Here is a 15,797-nt window from a genome sequence, read left to right as displayed (position 1 = left end):
GTGTCACAGATTTGGTGGCTTTCTGGTAGAAGAAGAATACTGAAGAAAGCTAAGTGCAGCCAAACTACTTTTAGGCTGGAGATCAGAGATGTATCCTTCCCACATTCTGGAGCTGAATGAAAAGCTCTGAATGCATGTACCTCCTAATAGAGAATGACATTTAATTTCAGGGGTGATGGCTGTTTTTGGCTTTAAAGACCAGGTGACTGCTCTAGTGAGCTCTGTTCTTCTCACTGCAGGCTGAGAGGGAGGGAGACACAGGGCTTTTCAGCTCAGCCTTCCTCTGCAGTTAATGCCAGATGTCAAGGCACAGGAAGGCGAGAAGGCATGCATAGGCTGAGTCATTTTCTGCGTTGTTTCCTTATTAGGCACATTCAATTAAAGGGAAAGAATGCTTAGAGCTGACTCATTATGTCTGTTCTTACTGCTGGGACCAAGTAAAAGAAGTCATCCCTTTGGAAGCAATATTTGCTTTGAGTTAAGAAACTTGTTATTTACATCTGACCTATTTTCTCTAGACCTTGGTGGTTTCCAGGACAACACACTGAGGTTTTATAAGAGGGAAAGGGGGAAGTGCTTACTCATCTTTTTTGCCACACCCTTCCCTGGTTGGCTTTTAAGAAGGGTGTGTATTTCTCTGCTTGCTTTGTTACTTGAGGCCAATTTTTGATCAATGTCTCCTGTAACCACAAGATGGCATTAAAGCCCACCCAGAGCCTCAAATGGATTAAATCTGTAACTAATTTCAAGGGATCAAATTTACAATCAACTCAAAAACTTGTGCAATCAGAGTGTAGTTGGGCAACGTTGGTGTATAGTTACTTGGAAAGCACTTCTCTCCCTCTGTAAAGAGCATGTGTGGGAGCATGGCCAGAAGTAGTGGAGGAGGTAAATGCAGCAAACAGAGATCAAATTCTGGAGCAAGGTATCTCCCTGTAGCCCAGTTAGCAGAGCCACAGGATGCCCCTAAACTCTCTCTGATGGACATATCTGGCAGCTGACCAGACCCTCTGCCACTGTTGCTAACCAGAACTCTCTCAGGGTCCAAGTACACTGGAACATAAAACTTTGACTATGACATGAGAGGGGAATTGTACAACTAGATATATTGTAGTTCTGAAATAAAACAACTGAAAAATACATGACAAAATTTTATTCACACGCATATATTTTATAAAAGATTATATATAAAATGTTATATATTAAAAAACTTTTGATGCAGATGGATTTTGTGGACAAAGCAAATCAAATACAATTAAAGGAGGAGAATAAGAATAGAGACTCTACCTGGGAATCGTTGGTGGACACATTATACCAAATGATGGATGCCCAAGCATTAGGTAACTGACTGACATTGGAAATCATCACCACAGGTAATGAGCTGGTCTGGTTAAAAACAAAAAGGGCATAGTTATCACAGGTAGCTGCATCTTACATTGTTTTAAACTTGACTCTTTCCCCTCACGGGCCATCTCAAGCCAACCCCACTCCTCCAGTCCCAGTGTCTACACTACCCTGGTCACCAAAATGACTTGTGGAGGCACTGGAACTTTCTCAGCATGTATGAGTCAAGGTACAGGGAAAAAGAAACTATACAACCAGGAATCCTTTTGAAAGTGCTTGGCCAGTCAGCTTCTCTAATATCTTCCCTGTTACCATGTAAATATTTATACTTTCTTATATGACATATTGCCTAAAATGCAAGTAATTAGAGCTTGTATTAACTTAGCAACTATTCTTTTAATAAGTTACATTAAAGAGGCCAGCTTTAAATTTATCTCTGGAATGAATCAATATGTTCAAATTATGATCTGACATCTACTTACTAGACATGGGAGTTTTAATTGTAGAAGATGGTGAGGTAGGCAATATTGGGATACAAAGCATTATGGGACTCTAGTTCACTGTTGGTGGGATTGCAGACTGGTACAACCACTATGGAAAACAGTATGGAATTTTCTAAGAAAACTAAAAATGGACGTGCCTTTTGACCCAGCAATTCCACTGCTAGGACTATATCCTAAGAACCATGAAACACCAATCCAAAAGAACCTATGCACCCCGATGTTCATAGCAGCACAATTTACAATAGCCAAGAGTTGGAAGCAACCTAAATGTCCATCGGTCAATGACTGGATCAAAAAACTATGGTACATTTACACAATGGAATTCTATGCTGCAGAAAGGAAGAAGGAGCTCCTACCCTTTGCAACATCATGGATGGAACTGGAAAGCATTATGCTGAGTGAAATAAGCCAGGCAGTGAAAGACAAATACCATATGATATCACCTTTAACAGGAATCTAAACAACAAAACAAACAAGCAAGCAAAATGCAACCAAAGACACTGAAATACAGAACGTGCTGACAGGGTCCAGAGGGTAGAGGGGAGAGAATCACAGGGGAAAAGGGGATGGACTCACATGAATAAGTATGAAGGACACATGGACAATAACTAAGGTGGGGGGGCGGAGATGGGAGGGAGGTGGGGAGCACTGGGGAGGGGCAGGGCTGGGAATACAAGAAAGAAAACTGTACTTGAACAAAAGTTAAATTAAAAAAAACAAGGAGGAAGAACTGAAAAAAAAACAAAACAAAGCATTATGGGAGACAGTGCTGCCTGATCTGTTGGTATAGTAGAACTCAACTGAATAGTTTAGGTATTGCACCTTTAACCTCTGGAATAAACAGACTTTCGCAGACTAGTCTGGGAAACTAAGCAACTTTCATTAGTCCCTTCCCAGCAACAGAGGGTAGACAGCAGTAGACAATGGAATAACCAGTTGAGGAACTTAACAGCTCATGGAAACATATTTAGGGAAAAGAGATGAGCAAGGAATCCATGGAAGATTTTACGACTATGTTCACATTTGTTAAGATAAAAAGCAAAGGTAGAACTCTAAAATCATATATCTCAGGCAAACAGGGTCATACTCAGGGTGTGTGGAATTGTTCTCATGCATTCATTTATTCAACAAATATTGAGCAACTGCTATGTGGCAGGCAATGTGCGAGGCTCTGGTAACAGAATGATAAATGAGGCATGATGTCCTGCCTGCAAGGAGCTCACAGTTGGTCATGTTCAATTTCTCCAAAGTTTCTTTATTCCTTCTTTGAGTTCAATGGTGAATGTTATAAAACAAAATCTAAACAAGGCACTGTAATGTTCCTATCATTTATCTTTACTGATTATATTAGAAAAACATTTCAGAGGGATTTTTGTGTACAAGTTAGATTTTTGAAAATATATCGCCATGTGACATGGCTTAGGAATACTTATTTCCCTTTAGGCTTTGAGCATCCATGACTCAGAAAATCTCAGAAAACAAAACAAACATGCGATGTGGCCAAGAAATTATTTGATATATATGTATATTGACTTGATAACGATCATGAGATTTTAACATTCATGTTTAACCAGAACAGTATTATGCTGACCAATCAGTAAATATTTGACATGTCGATTTTCTAAATTAAGACAAAAATAATGAACAGGGATGTACTGAAACCTAGAAAAGACTGAGGCTTTATCTACAAATGCTGACCAACTCCTGAAAATGGTATTAGTAAATAGTAGATGTTCCTTGAAATACCTACCTCCAAATCGATAGTCAGGCCATAGAGGCAGATCTGCGTTTCAAACGTTATGGAATGAAGCTCCTCAGTCACCATGTGGCAACCCTAAAGGAGAAAGAAAGAAGGTTTTCTCTTACAAATGTGAACTTGCTGCCTACTATTAAGGCTGCTTCTATAAAATCAACAAATTCTTAGAGTTCATGCCCCCAAATGTCCCCCAGGATGGAACATTTCCTCTGGTATTTTACAAGTTATTTAGAACATATAATATAGAGTTTGAGTAATCTTCATTTCCAAAAACAATAATTTTAAGTCTCCAAAATAATATAATTTCTGACTTTTAAAATTCTAGCATATTTTCATCAGTTGAAATTCAGACAAATAGTTCTTTTTTTAATTTTTGTAAATTAGTCCTTTTACCAACTATTAATAAAGAAAGCCATATCTCTATCTATATCTATGATATCTCTGTACATATATAGCTATATCTATATACAATATAGATATCTATACACATATAGATATAGATATACAGATATCATATAGATATATAGCTATAACAGAAACAAATCAGTATCATAATAAATTTGTTTAGAAAGAAAGCAAAATTTCTTTCTGGTTAAACATGGTAGGCAGAAAACATATTTTCTCTGCTAGTTCTAAAAACATCAATAGCATAATAGCTGGAATTGTGTTTACTTTAAAATAAAGTAAAACTCTAATCCAGATCACCTAGTGAGAGGTAGGGCATTGCGGAGTGAGGGTGGCAGTAAGGGCCCATGTGCACTAGGACCGGGGGTCTGAAGCACTGAGCTCCTGAGGCTGGAGAATGAAAAGGGCTGAACAGGAGGAGCGGTTATGAGCCCCAGTCCATGCAGTGAGGTCCCACACCTTCCCAGCCCTGGTTGGGGGCAGGAGGTTTACTCTCTGGAGCTCATGAAGCAGAGGAACTAGAGAGGTTCTCTGAATTTTGGATATAAGATCAAGCCAAAGGCAGCGGTGAGGTGCTGTGCTGAAGAGCGGAAGACCCTGTAAAAGTGTGTGGAGAACTCGTGCCCCTTCCTCTGTTTGACATCTCCAGGAAGGGTTTGGGAAGCAGACTAGGCCTAGGGGAGACAACTACAGACACTGCCTTTGGGGGTCCCCGGGTGAGAAAGGTCCTAATAATCACCCTTATGCCTACAGTTCCCACCATGCGCACAGAGCTTCCTTCCAGTCCTTAGTGTGCTTCTCCTAAATGTAAACAGCAGGCCAACGATCATCAAACATTTGACAAACCCTCCCACATGAAATACAAATACAAAAATCAACAACAAAGAACTCAGAAGAGAAAAATGCAAAAAGCAAAGAGTTTAAGAAAAATATAATAAAAACCAAATCAAGCTCAGTTTCATATATCAGTTTAACAAATAAATGGCATGGGAAAGGGGCAAATCAACCAACTATAAAGAGTGGGCACTGCTCAGATACTGATTCGCACAAACCAATTATAAAGAGATCTTTTTGAGACAGTGGAGAAATTTAAACCAATAATGACATTTTATTAAAGAAAGGTTTTAACAAATTTATTATTTCTGTTTTTGTGACAAGCATATTGAGGTTAGGTTTTTTAAACTTCTTATCTTCTAGATAAGAGATACCTACCAAAGTATCAGTTATTAAGACCCTATACTATCTAAAAAAAAAGACCCTATACTATCTAGAACTTTTCTCCAGAAAAAAATGTGTGTATTTAGGGGGAAATGGATGAAATAAAATAAGCAAAATGTTAATTGCTGTTGAATTTGGGTGATGTATAAGTGCAAGTTCGTTGTATTTCTTTCCATACTTTTGTATATTTGTGTTGAATGTACTAGAAGTAATGTAGATACACAGAAGAGGGACCCCCCAAAACCAGAATTATCCTCTGGAGGGCAGGCCCCTTGTAGTACAGGCTTTTCCAGCTAGGTGAGTGTTCTAGGAACCCATCTGTATCAGTGTGCCAGCTGGCATTGTTGTGAGAAGCTGTGTTTGGCTTCAGTGAATTTTTTTTGAAGACTCTTTTAACATGTTTGTCCATTTCGTGATGGGTAATTTACAAGCTCACCTGCCCACACTGCCCCGAGTTTTCAGCAGTTTTTGAGCAAAAATAGCATGACCCTCATATTCCACCCTGCCTATTTACCCCATCTTTCCCCATGAGGCTTTTTTTCTCCCTTGGATAAAAAAGGTATTTAAAGGGAAATGTTTTGCTGATGTGGGAGAAGTAAAGCAAACAAACAAACAAACAAATGGCAGAAGCACTAAAAGGCATCAAAATCATTGAGTTCACAAACTGTTTTGAGCAGTGGAAAAAAGTCTCAATAGCTGTATTGCATCAAATGGAGAGTACTTTGAAGGTGACTGGAGTTTAAACATGTAAGAAAAATACATAATTTTTTATCAACAAATTCTGGGTTTAGGAGGTCCCTCCTTATACAGTTTATTAAATAATTCTTAAAGATATTTTTAAAATGTTATTAATATCCTTACAGATGTAATGATATATTACATTAGTGAAACAAGAATAGGATGCTTTTGAAAGAAATATTTAGAAAGTAATAATAAACAATGAAAAATACAGTAAGATAAATATGCTCAGGCTGGTGTAGCTCAGTAGATTGACTGCTAGCCTGTGAACCAAAAGGTCACCCATTCAATTCCTAGTCAGGGCATATGCCTGGGTTTTGGGCCAGGTCCCCACTTGGGGGGTGTGTGAGAACCAACCAATCAATGTATCTCAATGCAATCAATGCAACATGGATGTTTCTCTCCCTCTATTTCTTCCTCTCTTCCTCTCTCTTTAAAAATAGATAAATAAAATCTTTAAAAAATATATAATAAAAGAAATAGACAAGTCAGTAGAAGGAATAGAAGTAGAGTGAAAGAAATATTTCAGAAAATAAAACAAAATATGAAGAAATAAAAGATAGGATAGAAAAGATAACAGAGAATTAGTGTAAAAACTCCAACAACAAATTAACAGAAGTTCTAGAAAGAGAACAGAGAAAATGGAAAAGAAGACATATCAAAGGCAGGACCCAATGGTAACTTCTCCAACCCGGCTGGTGGGAGTTTGTACAATCACATTGGAAAAATAATTTCTCCATGTCTAGTAAAGGAGAAGATGCACTCTCTAAGATGATGGTGAAAGGAAATTTAAAAAGTAAAAAACAATTGCACAAAAAGATCAGAATATAATTGGCCTAGATTGGAGCAACAAATGGAGGATTCCTGGTGGGATGATGTCAAGAAAAAAGAAAAAGATAGAAATTCAGGTTGACTTGTTTGACCGAATTTTCAAATTTTGTAGCAAAGTTTGGGACTATTAGTGACAAGTACATAAAATAAATTGATCAAAAAAATTGAGGCAACTAATAAATACAGAGAAAACTAAAAGCAATACAAGAACGGGGATACAATAATACTACATTACATGGCTCAGCTGTTAGTAAGTTTTTATGATCATAGATATGTAAACATTGAATATTTTGACTAAATTAAAATATGTCCTATAATGATACTATGAAGACCAGGAGAAACTTATAAGTATGGATTACTAGTATAAGAGAACCATAACTAACTCTTTTATAGAAAGAATGCAGGAGTTAAATGTACAAAACAAAAAATCAAGGAATGACAGTATGATATTAGCATGATATTTACAGCCCCCCATATGATCACCTCTGGAGGGTGCACTTGGAGTGGCAAGGAGTGGGACAGAAACTGCTGTTCTTCCCCGATGAAATGTCACAGCTCCTCGCTGTGTGCCCAGGACCATCAGTACTGTCGGCATCGAGAGCTTGGTAGAAAAACAGGATCTCTGGCCTCATCCCAGGCCTACTGAGTCAGACGCTCAACAAGAACCCCAGGTAGAATTTGTGAGAAAATTATTCTCGATGTGGTATATTCCACAAGGTGTTTAGTCTCAAAAGAGATGTGAGAAATTTGGAGGTTGTGTAGAAAACTTAAACAATTTTCACAAATCAGCCCTGTGTGAAAATGTAAACAGAAGTGGAATTATTTGACTAGAAAAGTCAGGGTGGGGTTGGCGACAGCAGAGTCAGCCCTGGGAGGAGGGGAGGTCTAATTCGGAACATGTGCTAATGACAAGGAAGAATCAATTTGATTAAAGTTCAAATATTAAAAATAGTTCTGATATGATGACATGAATAACAATCACATGAAGAAGACTTTATTGACAGTGAATGTTAAATGTAGGATTTGTTGCTGAGAAGGAAGTAGAGAATGAAAAACTCCCCTCTTTCAGGAGTGTCCAACCTTTTGGCATCTCTAAGCTGCACATTAAATACACTGCAACCCCTAGTCACAAAAAAATCTCATAATGTTTTAAGTAAGTTTACGATTTTGTGTTGGGCCACATTCACGGCCATGCTGGCATGCGTGTGGCCCATGGATCACAGGTTGGACACCCCTGGTACATCATTGTGGTACCTTACATTGCCTGTAGGTAGTTACCTTCACTAGAATGGGATTGCTTCTTACTGGGTTAGTAGAAAGTTATGTTAAACGAAAATTTTGTGTGAAAATCCCAGTATATTCAACACACCAAACATACAGGCCTTCACCCCCATCCCTCCCACCCCCTTGTTTAAATAAATCCTTAGCTGTTTCTTTGGTTGAGCATGAGATGAAGTAGCTGGCCTGTGTTTAGGCATAAAGTTGAAAAAAAAAACTTCATATTTTTTAAACAGTAGAAAATCTCATCGCCCTTTGAAATCCACAGTTCCACATTCACTAATTGGTGGCTTTCCCATTCTCGCTGAATTCAATGGCAAGATGAGATAAGCCTGTGCAGAACAGTGGAGAGGCCTGAGGCAAACACACAGATGGAGACCCACAGAACATATGTCTAAATATTTAACCATTATAAGTTAACAAACTGCTAAAATATAGTCTAGCCTCCTGCTTTGACATCTAAGCTTTCACAGGACTGAACTGGCCAGGTTTTAACTTCTCCAAGTCTCGCTGGAACATGATAGCTTGGGAGAATGTGGACATCCACTCCTTTGAGAGACCTCGTGGGACTGCTGTGGCCTCAAGGCCTAGGTGCTTGTGCCTGGGAGTGTTTGCATTGATGGTGACACCTGTGCTTGGGTAAGCGTGCCTGGAGAAGAGGCCTCACAGGCCCTGGAAGTAGTCTTGAGGTCTTTCAGGCTGGGAATTCTGGTCCTGGAATTCTGGTTCAAGGTGAGCACATTGCCTTGAACCCAGAGCCATCTCCTCTGTAAAGAGGTGTGGCTGGAAGACAGCCAAAGGGAACCTTTTTGAATACAAGGTCTCACCCCTCCCTGATTCTAGCTTCTGTACTTTAATTTATATGGTTAATTGTATACATGATATGATCATTCATTATGGATAATTTCTTCAGATTTTTAACTTATGGCACTCAGCCAAAGTGTGAAAAATTGAGACTCCATAGACAGAGCAATGGACAGAGCAAAGTTGTCTGTTAACTTTGGGAAATGACTTTGTATTTTAGGTATTACTTTACTGAACTGGAATGTGGAATGTGGATGGTGGGAGGTTTCCTCAGTGATTCAAACTAATTTCTAAGGTTTATTTAAAATCCCTAATGCAATTGTGAAGCACATTTAGAACAAAATCCATCAAGCAAGCTGGCTCACAACACACGAGTGGAGAAAAGCAGCTGTGATAAAGGAAGTGTCACTGATTTTCAAAGCTCGCACGGCTACCACTCACGGTCTCCATCACTCTGTCAGTGCAGCCCGAGCCAGGGACACTATCCCATTTTGCAGCCCCAAGATTCATGCCGTACAGATTAAGAAAGTATCATAGGTAAGACACACCACTAATGTCTGTATTAAAAGCCATTCTAATCATCTGAGGTGATTATGGATTTAAAATATCCATACTTATGATACTTATATGGCATTGAATACTGTAACTGAATTGACTGTATTGTACTTCTAAAGAAAAGTACCCACTGGATAATCTGCTGAGAAACTGGAAGACTGGCTGAGCAACTTGAGCAGGACTCCACCTGGAAAAAATACACCATCTCATGAAGGGCAGTGATGGAGGCCACCGCATCCTTTTTTGTTTCCCCTGCTCTGTGTCTGACAGTACTCCCTGAAATCTTAGAGTGCTAACAAATGAGTGTGGCTTTTAGTTTGAAAGGAAACCTCTGCTAAGTAAATATGACTGAGATAAGGATCATTTTCATCTAAATTTCTTTTTTTTCATCTAAATTTCTTGCTCATGTCTTAACAAGCCATAATCTGTGATAATGTTGCACAAGGAAAACTGTGGAATAGACCATAATTATGTTACTCCATAAAATTGGTGAATATTCATTAAGTACCTATCATGGGCTAGTTACTGAGTTAGAAGCAGGGAAACAATTATAAGAGGGGAAATAATGGTACAAGCACATGAATTGGCCCTTTGTCACAGGATCATTACAAATGAATGTAAAATGACAATGAACTCTCAGCCCACAAAATAAGGGGACTGCATGGAGGGTATTATATAAAAAAAATCTACATTGTTAGTATTTCTCTTGTACTGACACCTCTATTTAAAAAAAAAAAACAATGCAACTACTTAAATTAGTTCAGGAGAAAATCAACTGCCAGTGAAAATGCCTGGGCTAGTTGGAGTGTGAGTCGTGTGTTTGGGTTTGAGAACCGTGAGCCTTGGAGGAACACCTGTTCTGGCTATTTTGTTAAGTGAAACTCAAGTCATCCAGGCTTTCCTAGTAGCCTCTTGTGCCTTGTGCCTTTCCACCACATAAACAAAATTACCTAACACATCAGTCTGTGGCTAAAACTGTCATTTATTAGTTAAAGCCTGCTGACAAAGAACACACTAGAGCGACGGCAAGTCCAGCTTCCCTGTTCAAACAGTTTCGGCATTTCAATAATCACTCTTTAGCTGCCTTTCTAAGGACCTTCAGGAAAGGTTGCTCCCTGGGAATGTTTGCTTTACAGGGACAGACTAATGCCCTCAAAGTCTGACCCCTTGTTAGGTAATGCAATTGTTTCTTTATGGTGACTCTTGCAAGAAAAGAACAAAGGTGGGAGACAGAGGCAGTATTGCTAACTTTGCTTTTGTGACAGCGTGTCTACAGATTTCTCAAGGGGTGTTGTAAAATTCCAAAGCAAATTCTTAGAATTAAATTTATTTAAAAAAAAATCTAAAGACTCCACTCTGTGTTGTACTTTTGTGGGTTATGGACTCTTAGAAAAAGGAGCTTCGGAGATTGTCCAGTCCAAGAGTTTTCAAATGTTTTTTAATGTTGGAACATATTCTCAAAAAGGAAATTTCCTTCTGGGGTTCCATTCTGCATAAAATAGAGCTCCACCTTTCACCAAACGCTGATCTAGAGGTTGATAATCTAGAGGCTGATGAAGACCAGATGATCACGGGGCTCTGAGGTTTCAGGGACCTGGGGCCATAAGAGGGATGTGCTCAGGGGCCCTTGAAAGGGAAGGTCTCCAGCCAAACCCTTTGGCAGATGGGCAAAGAAGGCTAAGGGTCAGCAATTTGTCCTGGGCCAGATATACCTCCTTTCGAGCATTTCCCCACCAGAGTAAATACACTGCCTACTCTTTATAGAGGGGCCAGCTTGGAGGGCTGATGAGGAGAAGCTAGAGTGGACGTCTGCACAGCCTATCACAGCTGACTCTCACACACACCATCTCATTTGGTTCTCCCAACAAAGCTATGAAGAGCAGGTTCACTTGACCCCCATTTTACAGATAAGGAAACTGGGAGTTAGTGAAGTTACATGGCTCACACAAGGTCAGCTGCCTTTCCAAGGCAGAGGCCAACACTATCTATTTCTACGAGCCCACTGATGTCTGCAGGAGGTAAGGGAGAGGTAAACAACATTTTCTGAGGAAACATTATTTTAACTTCCTTCTAAAACCTTGTAAGGATTCTGGTGCATGGTAGCTGCGTGATTTCTGAGTGGGTGGATGCCACAGCAGTTGCAGCTGAAGCAGAGAGGAAAGGATGAGATGCTGCCTGCAAACATGCAAAGGTCTCCCTCATAGGAGTCCCAGCAAATGGAGAGGGCATGGTGAGGTGAAGGGGTGGGAGGCTGTCGAAGGGGAGTGCCAAGCAGCACAGCTTCTTCCAGGGGAGGTTTTAGGATCCCAGAGGTAGCACGGTTTCATGGCCAGGAGTACAGACATGGAAGCCAGGGTTTGTTTCTTGACCCGACAGTTCTGTCCCAGTTTGCCTAACTGAAATAAGTACCATGCAAATAGCATTGCTTCATGGCAGTGTCCCAAGAGTTACACAAATCAACATTGGTGAAGCTTGCAGTTAGTGCCCAGTATGTAGTAAAACCCGCAAGAGGATTTTTAAAAATAAATTTTTATCAGGATACAGGTAAAGGACAGCTCACAGAGAAACAACAGGTACTATCTGAAGTTTAAAACGTGGTTATAGTCTCTTAGTTTCCTGTTTTTCTGAAATTTTGGTTACTTCAATTCCTGGTATCACGGCTTCATGAACCCCATTATACCACCAGATCTTCCCCCAGCTCTTTCCTGGCTTTCCTTTGGTTACCTCCACTGCCTGGCTAAGCCCCTGATTCATTGGTTCATTTCTCTGAACCTACTTTTATATATTGTGACTTTTCAATTGTTTCCATAGCACATAAAATGATGTTCAAGTCTGTGGCTTTTAAGTGTACCTTGGAGTCATAATAAAATTCTATCAGCAGGGGGCGCTCAAAGGATACCTTAAAATAAAATTATCCTGATTTAACAAACGTTTCTTCCCTTAAAAAAGGGAAGAAATCAAAGGACTCTGATTTCTACTGTATAATTTTGTTATTAATTAGAAAATAGGAGGAAATAAATTCAAATTAATATAAGCAGACAGTGTTAATAAGACTGGTTGGTTTTTCTGTAGTAGAAAATGATTTACGTAGACTTCTGTCTCTGGGGAAATCCAAGATTCTGAATTTATATTCATAATGATGACAATGTACTAAAAAGTTGAGCTATTCAGATTATGACCATTTGATTTTTTTTACCTAAGAAGAGTTCAGAAGCATTGTGTTTCATCTATTCAGACTTAGTCGATACTCTTCATGTATGTCACGTAGCATGAAATGCCATTCATAACTCTGGCCAAAATTCCAGTGAGGGGGTGAAATGGGCTTTTATTTACAACGTGCTAATGTTTTAATCAGGAAGTTTGGAAAACCTCTATGGATTTCTATAAGGTGGAAAGAATAACTCCCACTTCCTTGGTTTACTGGAATATTCTTCAACTCAAAAGCTCTGCTCAGGTGATACCTGGGCAGTGGAGACCTGTTTGCCTCTCTGCCCCAAACCAAGGTGCTGCCAGGCTGGGAGGAAGGCTTAGCTCATCTTGGGTGGAGCTACGTTATTTGCCAAATGACCTTTAGAGACTGAAGAATTCTTGGAAAGAAAAATGTGGAGCATTGAACTTGTTGTGATGGATCTTTGTTATTTTGTGGGGTGGGTTAGATTGATTATAGCGGAATGTTGAATTTATAAAGTGCTTTTTTCTTCCAAATAATTCAAAGAGATTTCTCATAGGAGCTGGGAGGTATAAAGCCAGCAGATAGGGTCCACACACCCACCACACCAGAAATAAACCTCTCTGCTTTCTAAATGCTTTGTGTAGATGGCCTTACACATACACATCTCTGAGCAGAGAGCACTGGGCAGCACTACCCTGATCTCTCAGAGGGGAAAAAATGCAGTATTTCTCCAACAGATCATTTGCTGAGGGTCGTATTTTCAGTCACTGTCAGAATAGAGTCGAAGCCAGGTTTTCTAATTCTAAATATATAGGGCACAGACATATACCCTAGTATCTAGGCAAACTAAACAGATGATCTCCAAGACACGCCAAGACTTGACCCCTCTATCATTTACTGACTCAAATGTGAATCCTTGGACTGCATCCATTTGTTCTTTTGATCAATTAGTTCAGTAAAAACAAACCTTAAACATAAAAGCAAGGCAATTGATACCATGAAATAATAGGACTGTTTTCCACCTGTAGTTTTCACATAATGTGTTATGATGTTTGAGACTTACCTCTTATTTGTGGAAAATGAGTGATTTTAAGATTTTTTATAACACTAGAGCAGTGACAAAAGAAAGTGTGGCACACCTGTAAAATGTAATATAATACAACCACTTTAAATCATGTTCTCCAAGAGTATTGAAGGTCATGGAAAGCTGTTCACATTAAATTGCTATGTGGAAAAAAGCAAGTTATAAAACAGTGTGTACATATATATATATATATATATTAAAGTAATATATGCATAAAGTTTAGAATGATGTGAACCAAATTGCTCATAGTCATTTACTTAGAAAGGCGCTATTATATGCAATTTCCTCCTTTTTAAAATAAAATTTCTCATACTGCCTGCAGTTATTAAGCTTTACATTTGTAATCAGAGAAACATGAATTTGACATTACATAAAAATATACAGGGCAGTTTAAGAGCTTTGTAAAAATAAGATGTTATATAATTATTTTCTAGAAAACCTCTTGAGGAAAAAAAATTTCCTACCTCATTTCCTTTGTTTCCAGCACTGGACTTTATTTCTTTTGGTTGCTTTGTAAAAGAAAACAACAGTATTTACATGGAGAAGCATTATCAGCTGAATATCAAGTTGGTTGTACCTATTGTAGCAATTTTCTTGGTCATAATTTTGACAGTAGCCCAGACATCTTCTAACTCATGGAAACCTGACAGAGGTGCCCACATTCAACAGAAGCTTCTTGTTTCAACTCATAGGATCAGACACTTCTTCCATTGGGATAAGAGAGAAGGTTGTGTAACATTAAGACTGTGTTTTTTCAACCCTGGCTGGTGTAGCTCAGTGGATTGAGCGTGGGCCTGTGAACCACATGATTGCGGTTCGATTCCCAGTCAGGGCACATGCCTGGGTTGCAGGCCAGTTCCCAGCAGGGGATGCAGTTCCGGCAGGGGGCACACGAGAGGCAACCATACATTGATATTTCTCTCTCTCTTTCCTTCCCTTCCCCTCTAAAGATAAATAAATAAAATCTTTTAAAAAAAAGACTGTGTTTTTTCAGCCAATATTTTAGAAAGAGGAAATCATGTTGGAATGTTTTCAAATTTCTTCAACACTTCTTTGAACCTGAAAAGTACCAACTGAGCTAAGCCGTGAAGATTCCCAGTTCCTGTGAAGGCCAGTTTAACACAGAGGACTGGGAAATAAAAGATGGGGCAGGGTGCCACCTGGTACAGTGAGTACTAGGGAACGTCAGAGGGGAAGGAGATTTACTGACACAAAAATGTTCATGACAGGAACCTAATTTTTAAAAGACAGAAAACAAATTATATAGTGTGTACAATCTCATCTGACTTTTTAAAAAATCTCATCTGATATGAAAAAAGAATAGAAACAAAGATAAGGATGTTAATAGTGTTACCTCAAGGTGGTGGGATTACACATTGATTTTTAATTTAAAAAATTTTGCTTCTCTGCCCTGACAGTTTGTTGGGCCTTGGCACACAATGTGAAAGGTCACTGGTCCCATTCCTGGTCAGGGTGCATGCCTGGGTATAGGTTCAGTCTCCAGCTGGGACATATACGAGAGGCAACAGATTGATGTTTCTCTCTCACATCAATGTTTCTCCCCCTCTTTTTCTCCCTCCCTTCCCCTTTCTAAAAATAAATAAATAAAATTTAAAAATTTTTGCTTCTCTGATTTTCTGCATTTACTTTTATATTAAGAATGATTAAAGTTATATAAAAAAAGATATATATGAAAATGCTTTGAAACTAGAACAGCATAAGAAGTGAGATTTCCTTGTTGTATATATTATATGTGCTAGAATAAAGGCCTAACCACGTTTTGGCATGTTCCTGTCCTCCCTTTTCTACATGACATTTTTGGGGAGACAGACAGTTCTAAGTTAAGGGCCTCTTACCGCTTTACTAATTTATTAGCAAACACTGCATATTATTGAAAATTCCTTGAAGATAGAAATTAAACCTAAGTAAAAAAAAAGTGCTGGTTATAAGGATGTATAATATATGACTCCTTGTTACATTTTATTTGACAGTCTCACAAGGCAGGGTTCACTTAAAAAGAAATCTACTTTTCAATACTGAAAAACAAACAAAAACAAAACTAAAAAAAACAGCACAAATTTTTATATCTAGATACCTTACTATTAACAT

The 15,797-nt window shown here is 38.8% G+C and overlaps 1 protein-coding gene across 1 annotated transcript in view; it reads right to left on the bottom strand.

Moving 5' to 3' along the window:
• STAT4 (signal transducer and activator of transcription 4) overlaps positions 1-15,797 on the bottom strand; it is a 99,239-nt gene that overhangs the window by 7,956 nt on the left and 75,486 nt on the right. Inside the window, exons 14-16 of the mRNA XM_037043741.1 lie at positions 14,153-14,197; positions 3,598-3,681; positions 1,288-1,386 (exon numbers count right to left, since the gene is read on the bottom strand). Coding sequence (XP_036899636.1) covers positions 1,288-1,386; positions 3,598-3,681; positions 14,153-14,197 — 228 coding nt within the window. The remainder of the gene's footprint in view (positions 1-1,287; positions 1,387-3,597; positions 3,682-14,152; positions 14,198-15,797) is intronic.

The sequence above is a fragment of the Sturnira hondurensis genome, unplaced genomic scaffold (assembly GCF_014824575.4).
Source record: "Sturnira hondurensis isolate 20B ecotype Veracruz unplaced genomic scaffold, ASM1482457v3 Scaffold0004136, whole genome shotgun sequence".
NCBI lineage: Eukaryota > Metazoa > Chordata > Mammalia > Chiroptera > Phyllostomidae > Sturnira > Sturnira hondurensis.
Note: the sequence above shows the minus strand (reverse complement) of the source record. Positions and strands in the feature narration are given on the sequence as shown.